General features: G+C 48.1%; 1 protein-coding gene across 1 annotated transcript; it reads left to right on the top strand.

The window, feature by feature from the left end:
• Positions 1 to 8,547: 8,547 nt before the first annotated feature.
• ANKRD34B (ankyrin repeat domain 34B) lies at positions 8,548 to 10,633 on the top strand. The gene has a single exon (XM_058826568.1). The coding sequence runs from the start codon at positions 8,580 to 8,582 to the stop codon at positions 10,071 to 10,073; it is 1,494 nt and encodes a 497-aa protein (XP_058682551.1). The 5' UTR covers positions 8,548 to 8,579; the 3' UTR covers positions 10,074 to 10,633.
• The last annotated feature ends 729 nt before the right edge of the window (positions 10,634 to 11,362 follow it).

Here is an 11,362-nt window from a genome sequence, read left to right as displayed (position 1 = left end):
TCTTTAGTGTTGACTCTCAGTGTCTCTCATGAAATTACGGTTATCTTTCCAACAGAATCATGTAAATTCTATTCCTTTTGTTGCAGACCAGTTTTACTTTTTTTCTGCACAATTCACTATATTTTTTCCTAGTATGTAATTCAGATTCTTTTGGAAACTGCTCCAGACATAAAAGTACAGACAACGTTCTGCTGCAATCTAAACAACAATGTATAAACGTGTGTATGAGAAAGATTCAGCTCTAAGGATGCTCACAGACTGTGGGAACTGGCGAAAGAGAGTTATCCCCTGAGCCTGCTGATTTATAGCACCCAGGAAAGCAGCACTTGAATTGCGCAGCGTTGCAAAGGCTTGTGCCCATGGAACAAGACATTTATTGCAATATATTCTCTAAAACTGTTAGAGGGAGCCCTGCTTCCGTCACCAGCCACAATTATTCCTGCAAGTGTCACAAGTGCAGTTCCCACACACGCTCGGTTTTTTAATCGAAGTACTTGGCAAAAAACCACCAAACACTTGAGAGAGATTATTTATCCGGGCAGAAAGCTCCATGTCATCAACAGCTAATCAAAACACGCGTGACGGAAACCGGGAGATACCTGGGCCCTGGCATGATCTGCCTGGAGGCAGAGGGTCACACCAGAGCCTGACGAGCCCACAGAGCCCGTTGGCAGGGACAGTGCAGGGCCACGTGCGCCTCCAAATTGCCTGGTAAACAAACCAATAACATAACAAGGTACTTCTCTAGGTTTTACACCGCACGCATGGGGATTTTGTGAGACACTTCATAGGCTCCTAATTCCTTCTGTTTGGTTTTGGTCATTATTTTTGAAGCACAAAACATAGCACTCCACTTCTCTCTTAGACCTCTCAACTGATGTCTCTACATCACTACCATAATCCCCTTTCAAGATTTTGAACAAGCAAGCAGCTGTGCCTGTTACATTTAAGAGATATATTTTTAAGAACACTGTTGTTTACAACATGAGTGCATTCCTCTCAGCAAACAGTTCTAGTACAGTAAACATCTGCCTCTGGACCTAATGGTTTAGAATGTATTTAAGGTACCAAATTAGTATAGAATAAAAATAGTTTCAGGGTTTGGGGTTTTTTTTTCATCCCAACATAACCAAGTTAATTAGGCTTCTATATTTTCGCATTCATTCACCAATTTGAAAGGAATTCTATGCACTAATATGTTATAAAGTTACTGGATTACTAGAATGACTTACATCATGTACAACAATTCACATGGCAATGCATTAATATATAAGTAATTACATATGTAATCACTGTCAATCACCATCACATATCAGTCATGGCTCCTTCCCTTGGATGAGTTCTTGCTGGTGTAGGCTAAGGCTGGCCAGTACCAAACAGACACCACAGAGTGTTTACAATTTCTCATGGGAAGCCAAATCCAAAGCTAGGACAGGGGCTGGGGATGCCAGATCAAATGTAACTGTTACATTCCTTTTCTTTCTTTGGCTTTCCTATAAACAAAGTGGAGCAGCTGACTTAGTTGATGCCCAGGATCCCCAAGGACACAGGAAGGGCCCGTCCGTGGCTGATGACACTTGGACCCCACAGTCCCTCAGGTGTGCCTGGACTGCCAGGTGCCAAGCCAGGGCTTTCAGCTCTGAGACCACCTGCCCAAAATAGGGCTCCTGGGCTCCAGGCCTGCAGCCCAGTGCTGGGCTTCCTGCAACCTGCTGGCAACTGCCATCCAGAAAACTGAATATGTCCTTTTCCTGCCTGCCTGCCTGCCCATCCTAGAGCACAGTTTGTCAAGGATCACCCGGCTGGGGCCACACTGTGGTCTCAGAAATGCTCATTAGGTCGTGTGGCCTTGACGAGCAGCAGCTGGGCTGAGCTCTTCCTGAGTTACCAGAGACATTGTCTGCTCCCAGATCTGCTGCTGGCCCACGAGCAAGTCCAGGCAGACAAACATTTTCATTACTGAGCATTCAAAACTGCCAAGCAGAACTGCAATCTGGACTAATGTTGTGATCCTACAAACATTGTTCCAAAGTGAGACCTTCCCCGAGCTCAGGGCTTTCCCACAGGGATGGACCTGAGCAGGCTCTGGGGCCCTGAGCGTGTCACTACAGCACATGCACTAGGAATGCTGCTCTCCAATTCCTCAGTGCATTAGATTCTATGAGTTACTGTCATGCTTCCAGGAAATTCTACAGGGTCCTTTGTTAAATTATTTAAATCAGGCTGTCGATTCAGTGCCATTAAGTGTAAGTACTGTTAAAATCTCTAGGCCTAAAGCTTTGGTCAAGTCCAAGGCTACATTTTGTGGGGAGGTCCACTCTGAACCCCGTAACTCAGTGGCTGGGTCTCCCCCCACTCTTCCTCCTGTCCTCAGCCTCCACATATATCACTTCTGTTTGATTTTAATGTCAGATTGATTGAGTCTACATTTTGGTCTGTGTGCTTGGACTATGTAGTGAGTAGTAGAGTGAAGCATGCCAGTGAACTTTGTTGCACTTTCTATTAAACCTGGTTTGGAAATACCTTTTCCAGTGATCCTTTGAGCAACCTTAAACATTCATTTGTGACAAACACTTTTAATCAATTAAAATTAATACTAGAAATCTCCGACCATGAAACTTTCCTAGTACATATCCAGGTAGCCCAACTGTCAATGAAATAAAGGAGAGGTATATCAAGAAGTGCGATAAACAAATAGGCCATGTGCATATGCAAACATCTTCTCTGTTTTATGGTAAAATTTGTGCTACATGGATGTGTTCCCTCCTCTGGCTTTCCACTCTCCTCACTTTTAGCAGGAACTTTGTGATACCAATAGTTGTTTTTCTATCCAACCAAGAGTATCCATGGTGATGTTTATAAGAAAAAAATCTAATTATCTTCATAAAAGTGTTCTTCCAAGAGCTGGTTTGATACATGTTTTTGGGGTTTTTTTTATTTTTTTTGTCAATGATTCATGTTGGCTATCAAGCTCAACAGCACAATGCAGGCAAGGATGGAAGGAGGAATAAGAAAAGGGACATTTAGAGCTGCAAGAACTACAGAAGTGGTACTGTTTCAGCAGCAGGAGTGCTGGTATATACACAAGTGTACACTGCCTCTCCATCTCACAGAATTAGCCCAACAGCAGGACTATGAAGAGCAGTAAACTGAAGAGTGGGTGCTCAGTACACATGCCTTTCTGAGGCTGCATGGCAAAGACTGAGTATTAAGAATGTGGATGAGGTAGAGAGGGAAAGGAAACAAAGATAATTAGAATCCTACTGCAGGCAAAAAAACCCCAAAACATCTGTGGACATTCTCTCAACTTAGTTTTTGAAAGAGGAGGTTAAAGAGTAACTGAGGAACCTGCCCTTGGAATGTTGTTTGTCTTAGTGGCTTATTCATACCATTTATCCAGCTCTTAGTCATGAAGGCTTTTCATTGATCCTGACGTGCACTTTTAAAAAATAGCAAGGCACAAATCCCCTTCACATTGCTCCTGGAACCTTCTCTCTCCTGTGATGCTGAAACCAGTCCTGTGCAGCTGGATGCTGTGCTGTGACTCGCTGCTCATTGCAGGACTGTGGTGGCTTGTTTGGCTGTCAGTTTACCCTCAGCTGCCGTGCTGGTGTGCTCCACTCACCTGGTGAGTGTCACTGTGTGCTGACATGGGGTCAGTGGGGCAGCCTGACCCTCGTGCAGGGTCTCACACAGCCCCTGTGCCAAGCGTCTGCAAGGACACCCTGAGGAAATACCCTTGGAGTCTGGGGACCATCAGGGAGTCCTGTCGCTCACAGATGTGAGAATGCTCCATAAGCACCACCATGGGCACCCAGCAACAGAAGAAGTGCCCAGCTCAGTGATGGGAAGTGCCAGGCTGGCTGCTCCGAGGGGACGCGGTGCTTGAGCAGCCCACAGCCCTCCTGCGATGACCCGAGTGGCCCAAGGCAAGGCTGTGGACAATGCCCACCTGGATTTCAGCAGAGCCTCTGGCACTGTCTCCCAGAAGATGCCCACAGGACCTTTGTCAGAAGTGAGGAGGCTCAGACAGCTGCTCCTGGTTAGCCTGGAACAGAGAATGCCCAGAAGGGGTCTCACTGCTGCACACCAGTACCTGAGAGCAGAACAAGCAGGACAGAGCTGCACCCTTCCCAGCAGCTTCGGTGACCGGGACAGAGCCAACAGGCACAAACTCAGTTAAGGCTCTCCCTCTGAATCCCAGGAAACTCTTTTTCTCTGTGAGGATGACCAAGCATGGGCACAGGCTGCCCAGAAATGTTATGGAGTCTCTATCCTTAGAGACATTCAAGAAATGGTGGCAGGTGACTTCTAGCTGCTCCTGGGCGATCAGGAGGCTTGGACTGCATGAGCTCCAGAGATCCTTTCCAGCCTCAAGCAAACTATGTTTGTGTGAAGGTGTCCTAAGCTTGCATGGAAACCAAGTGTCTTTGTGCTTTGAAATTTCACAGGCTTTTAGCCTGTGAAAATAACCAGGAATTATTGCAAAGTCAAACTTGGTCACACCTGAGGGAAGCATCTCCTTGGGCTTAGCTTCCTCTCAACCCCATTAGTGTGTGAAGCAGTGTGGTGATGAAGAGGGTGTTTGGTGGGTTGTTTCTCCACTCGCTGCACCTACAGGAGATCACAAAGTGCAGTCAGAGACACCTCGGTGCTGTCTCTGTCCAGGGTGGCTGCTCCATGCCGCAGGAACCCACCGGAGGTGCTGCTCGGCGGGCTGTGAGAGGGGACAGGTGGGGGGGCGACGGGGTGTGGGGACTGTGAGGATGTGGGACCGGGTGAGAGGAGGGGGTGCAGGTGTGAGGATATGTGGGGTGACAGGAGGGGTGAAGGGTGGTGTGGGACCTGAGAGGTCTCAGGGATGTGAGGGATCTGAGGGGCCTGAGGGGTCTGAGGGATCTGAGGGGTCTGAGGGGTCTGAGGGATCTGAGGGGTGTGAGGGATCTGAGGGGTCTGAGGGGTCTGAGGGATCTGAGGGGTGTGAGGGGTCTGAGGGGTCTGAGGGATCTGAGGGGTGTGAGGGGTGTGAGGGGTCTGAGGGGTGTGAGGGGTGTGAGGGATCTGAGGGGTGTGAGGGATCTGAGGGGTGTGAGGGGTCTGAGGGGTGTGAGGGATCTGAGGGGTGTGAGGGGTGTGAGGGATCTGAGGGTTATGAGGGGTGTGAGGGGTGCTTGGGTGTGGATGCGGGGTGTGAGAGGGAGCAGCTGTGGGCACCTGTGGGGTGCAGAGGCTGTGAGGGGACACTGGGACGTGAGGGGGCTGCGGGGCTGGCTGTGGGGCTGTGGGGTTGCAGGGCTGTCTGTGGGGCTGCGGGGCTGTCTGTGGGGCTGCGGGGCTGTGGGGCTGTCTGTGGGGCTGTGGGGTTGCAGGGCTGTCTGCGGGGCTGCGGGGCTGTCTGTGGGGCTGTCTGTGGGGCTGTGGGGCTGTGGGGTTGTGGGGCTGTCTGTGGGGCTGCAGGGCTGCGGGGCCGGCGGAGCAGCCGTGGGGCGCTCGGCGGGGCGGTGGGAGCGGGGGTGGGCTCGGGGGTGGGGGCTGAAGGGGCAGCGGCTGAGCCGAGGCCGAGGGCGGTGCCGGGGGCGGTGCTCGGTGTCCCGGCGTTGCCGTGTCCCGGTGTCGCTCGGCGCCGCCGGGAGCGCCGGGAGCCGCGGCTCCGTCCCGTCCGCCGGGAGCAGAGCGCGCAGGGAACGGCGCTGCCGCCTCGGGTAAAGTATCCAAACTAATTCTCACAGCCTTGACTTAGCGTTCGTGGTGTTTGTTACTGCGTGCGCGGAGAAGTTTGCGCTTTTTCCCAGCTCCTCGCAGGGAGCCCTTCAGAGCTGTCAGGTTGCAAGTTGTGGTGGAAACTTTGGGGTGGTGGTGGAGTAGTTCTGGCAGAGTTGGAGCGGTAATTTTTTAAAATCAAAAGTAACTCGTATCTGGCAAATTTAAACTAGCAAAACAAGTTTTTACTGCCCTGGCTGAATTTGCCAGGTTTAATGTGTATATGAAGAATAATAAAAATACCTAAATGCTCATGCTCTTTTAGTGTGCAAGCACGGCTCTTTTTTTCCGAGATGACAATCAATGACAATTTTACTGGAATGATTCTAGACTCTCTAAACACAACTGTGAGAGCTTGTTTAACTGTGAGGGTGCTGAGGCACGGAGGGCAGGAAATCTGGCTCTCACATTAAATAGATGAGGAATACTTTGCAAGAACTCCTTCATTTGTATCATGTATTCATGACACTGTTGCCTGTGCTTATTTGTTATAACATCGATGGGCTCTTTCCCCCTCAGTGCTGTGATTAGACTATTAGACTCAAAACCAGGTTTTCATACTGTGAGGTGCCTGCTGCTATTTTGTCTCAGAGTTTTCCAGGATAATATTATTTTTTGAAAACAAAAGTAAGCACTTTCTAGGCAGAAAGCACAGTAGAGGAATATTATTTGTACAAGAATTAGAGGAATTTGTGGGTGATTTGACAGACCAGTCCATGATTCAGTGTCACACACTGGGTTCCATAAGTTCCTCGTTTCACAAACTGCTTTAAAGCTGGAAACTGCTTTCAAAGTTTACCTTTACCAAAGTTTACAGGTAAAGGCAGAGAGGCAACTGTGCCAATCCTGATAACTTAGGAACTCATGGAGTACTTCTGACATAGCAGTTAATTACATTTAGAATGTTGTATCATCTCAAGCTGTTCAGCACCGACCTGTGATGATTTTTCCAACAAATTACTATTTTAGGGAATCTGCTTGACCTGTGCTATTTCACTTCAGAGAGGGCAGTTGTGGGTTTTTTGGAGTAGGTTGTACCCAGTCCAGGTATGATTAACAGATGAAGTTGTGGCTATCATCCAGCACTCGGGAGTGTGTTCTACATTATGTTGTTCAGTTGTGAATCTGTAACACTTTCTTTTCATTGTACAATATCTGTTTCTGAAGTATTTGTGGGCTTCTCTTCCCCATTTCATGTATCGTTTCTTCACTTTTCTCTGCACAGAAACATCTCAGGCTTTCTCCAGGCATACCTGCCAACACCATTTACTCCTAACTTTTAAACTTCAACTATTGTCTTAGGTCAGCCTCTCACCCCCCTCGGATCAACAGTCCTGCTGAAGTCGGAGGAAACAGCAAATTTAAGCAACAGGAGGGGTTAGATGAGATGTCAGAAAAGTAGCCTCACCTTTAGCCTGACCTGCTGCACAACTGCAGGTAGCATTTTCTTTGCATGCCTATTTCATATTAAATGTTCTTTTGGCCATAAAAGGTTGAAAGATGAAAAGGCTGATGTAATAAGAGCTATGTGCCATCCCTTAAGTAAAGTGAGCAGTTAAGTATCAGAAGAGCTTTAGATAAATAGGAAAGAAATATAAAATCACCAACAGCTTCCAGGTAAGTCAAAACCAGGGGAAAACACAATCAAAATTCCAGCATGTGTGTTGTCTACCAGATATTTCTCTACAGTTTCCTTCTGGAAACCTAAATGCACAAATTGATCAGATACTTTTACAAAAGACTTTACAATAATCTTGAATACATTACTTGTCAAAAGTATGCATAAAAATAATAATAATGATTTGCACTTCAGTGAAAGCTCAGATAGACAGTACTGAGTCCTGTATTTTCAGTATAATGGAGTGAATCCTTAAGGTAATTTTAATGCAATTACCTTTTAAAAATGTTTTATCAAGATAGAGGGGTGAAAAAAACAAGCTACCAGTCAAAGTCAGATTTCCTCCCCAGATTTCCAGAGAGGAAATCTGACTTTTTTTTTTTTTTTTTTTTTTTGCTTGTTGGACTTTTGGAACAAAGTATATTAAGATTTGGTATTCACAGTAAAACAGAACGAAATTACTACTTTTCAGTTACTCACCAGAACATTACTAGAGTTTTCAGTGATTAATAAAAATTATTAATTAATTTCCTATACAGTTAAACCAGTTAAACATTTTTATTTCTCTATAAATATATTGTAAATAAATGAATGTAATCCCTTAATCCATATCTAATCTTGCAATGAAATGATGTTACTCTGCCGATTAATAAAGACTGATTTTTTTTTTTTCTCCCAAGGTTTTCCCTACACACAGGTAAGCAAGCACATACAAGACAGAAGTTTTAGTTGCATGTCTGCAGGTATGCAGTCATATAAGGACTTTTGTTATTTATGCCACATTAAGCTCTTAATTTTTTGTGTGAAACCTCCTGATTCTCTCTGATGCTGTCAAATGTTTCTTTTGTTCTAGAGCTGATACTGTCTGCTCAGGCAGAGGACTGTGTAAAGGTCAGTCAAAAAGCAAGAAGGTGACAGTCATGCGTTAATTTTATATAACTGTTATAATTGTATTGAAGTTTTGGGGGTTTTTAAGTGTGTAATACATTCGTTGTGAGTCTAAAGGGTGGGAAAACTATTCTTCTTCCCTTCATAGTTTTTCCCAAAATATGAGGGTGTTTGCAGCAGTTTTTTACAGTTTTTTTTACAGTTTTTTTGTTTGTTTTGTTTTGTTTTTCCCTTTCTCTGGGGGACCTGTGTGGTTTCTGGGGCAGCCAGGTGTGTCTGTGAGCGCTAGGAAGGTGCAGGTGGGCAGAGCAGGATGATGGAGGCGGTGGACGTGCCACCCGAGGGCTACTCCCTGATCAAAGCCGTGTACCAGCGGCGCCTGCGCCTGACCCGGCTGCTGATCGACGGCGGGGCCTACGTCAACGAGAGCAACAGCCGGGGCGAGACCCCGCTCATGATCGCCTGCATGACCAAACACAGCGACCTGCAGAGCGCCAGCAAGGCCAAGATGGTGAAGTACCTGCTGGACAACAAGGCTGACCCCAACATCCAGGACAAGTCCGGCAAGACGGCCTTGATGCACGCCTGCCTGGAGAAAGCAGGCCCTGAAGTGGTGTCCCTGCTGCTGCTGAGCGGGGCTGACCCCAGCCTGCCAGACCACTCCAACTGCTCTGCTCTGGTGTACGCCATCAACGCTGCAGACAGGGACACCCTGGAGCTGCTGCTCAAGGCCTGCAAGGCGCGAGGGAAGGAAGTGATCATCATCACCACAGACAAGTCCGCATCAGGGAGGCAGAAAACAAAGCAGTACCTGAACGTGCCTCCTCCAGACCTCGAGGAATGCGCTTCCCCAGCTGACTGCACCTCCCCATCGGAAATAGAAGCGAACGAGGGTCCAGAAGACCCATTCAGCTACAAAGAGCTGTATGGTGGACAGCAGGGGGACAACTCATCTGAAAGAGTGCCACTGATGACCAAATCCAGCTCAACACCAGCACGGTTCAAGCTGACACAGGTGCTGCAGTGTGATCCCTGGCTAAAGTGCTGTCCAGCAGTGTTTCAGCAGAGGAAAATCACTTCTTCTCAAGAACTTCAGGGTATCAGTCCCACAGAAGAGCTCTCCTGTAAAGTGACTGGCCTTGACTTATGCAGGAGTGTCACCACCAGTCATGGAAGTAGAGACAGGAAGGACACCGCTCAGGTACTGAAAACCTCTGATCAAACCATGTCAAGGAAAGCATTACGCGATGCAATAAACTATCAGACTCCTTTTGTTGAAGAGAAGCATAACCCCAGTGAGATTCCCATGGGCATGGATGCCAGTTTGGGACAAATCAGCTTACTTTCAAACCTTGGCAGTATTATCAAGAAAGGAAGCGGAGAATCGAATTACAACATCTCCAGTTCTCAGTTAACTAACAGTTTAATCCCTCTTGATACAAAAGGCAGTAAGTCACCAAAAGGAAATCAAGAGATTCTTTCTACCTACCAGACTTTGTTACCAAGCCCGAGAAGAGGTCTGGAGAGGATGTCTCCTGTTTCTCCAAGAGGCAGAAATCAGGCTCCTCTAGAGGAAGAGGGTGCAGGAGCCTTAGCGCTGGATCAGACAAGGCCGGCTTCAGGTTTTCTGCCACCACTGAATGTGAACTCCCGCCCCCCTGTCCCAGAGCTCACTGTCATAAACACAGTTTCTGGAATGATTTCTTATGGACAAACTCACTTAGTACCACCAGGATCTGCGTTCCCCAAAGGGACCAAAGATACCAATCTGCTGCGGAGGAAGCCATATGAGCAGATTACTGTCTGAGCAGATTCAGCAGTTACTGAATCTTTAACAGGAGAGCAAAGGGGATCTTTATGATATGTAAATATTCACTGCAGTCTTTGACTGTAATGGTATGTATCACAAAATAGAGCAGGTCTGTGATGTAAAGTAGTGTCTGCCTCAGGATGACTGGAATAGCTCAGAAACTAAGTGAGAATACTTACCTAGTGGGGCTGTCTTCTGCAAAGTAAGGAGCGTTTATTTTGCTGGTTTTGTAAAGTTTCCAACTTGCCTGTGTCAGACTGAACCCACGATGGTCCTTAAGCCTTGTAGTTCTCATTGTAGGTTGTAAATACTACCCCTCCTAGATTTCCCCAAACACGCACACCCTTTCAGCACCCAGAGAGGTGGAGCACGTGGAATTCGGGAACCTGAGGCATTTGACTGCGATGCTGGACATCAGACTGCCTCTGTCCAGGTTGTACATACGCAGAAACCCCGGAGACATCAGCGTGCAGTGGGGTGGGTGGCAGCAGGCGCACACCGGCAGCGTCTACTGCCCTCAGCAGCCTCACTGCCAGCGAGCAGACAGCTCCGAGTTGGTAACTCGTGTTGGGAGCTGTGCTGCTCAGGGCTGGCAGCGAGCTCCAGCCGCCCGGCTGGCTCTGGGAGCTCTCCGCAGCAGCCCCAGCAGGGCGAGCGGCGAGCGCCGCAAGCCAGCCCCGCTCACTCTGCCGCCGGGCGCGGCACAGCTCGGGCTGCTCCAGCTCCAGCCTCCGCGATCGGCTCCTTTCAGAAGAGCAGGGAGCCACAGCCGAGACCTGAAACGGGCTCTGTCACTTTCTGCAGTCCTGGGGTCCTCAGAAGGACACCCCCAGGTCAGGCTGCAGCAATTCGCCCCCAGTCGCAGCCCTTTCCACCAGGGTGCGGACGCTGGGACACACCCAGATTGTCTTCGTGAGCAGGGGCACTGCACACAGACAGACACACAGACAGACACAGGCACAGACAGACAGACAGACACACACACAGGCACAGACAGACACACACACACAGACACAGACACACAGACACAGACACAGGCACAGACAGACATACACACACAGACACAGACAGACACACAGACACAGATACACAGACACACAGACACACAGACACACACACAGACACACACACACACACAGACACACACACACACAGACAGACACACACACACAGACACAGACAGATAGACACACAGACACAGATACACAGACACAGACACACACACACAGACACACACAGACACACACAGACACAGACAGACAGACAGACAGATACACAGACACACA

This window comes from Poecile atricapillus, chromosome Z (genome assembly GCF_030490865.1).
Source record: "Poecile atricapillus isolate bPoeAtr1 chromosome Z, bPoeAtr1.hap1, whole genome shotgun sequence".
Classification (NCBI taxonomy): Eukaryota; Metazoa; Chordata; class Aves; order Passeriformes; family Paridae; genus Poecile; species Poecile atricapillus.
This window is presented reverse-complemented; position numbering and strand designations above follow the sequence as displayed.

Excerpts from the sequence above, each read along its gene's own strand:
- ANKRD34B (XM_058826568.1), top strand. The coding sequence starts at position 8,580 with ATGATGGAGGCGGTGGACGTGCCACCCGAGGGCTACTCCCTGATCAAA.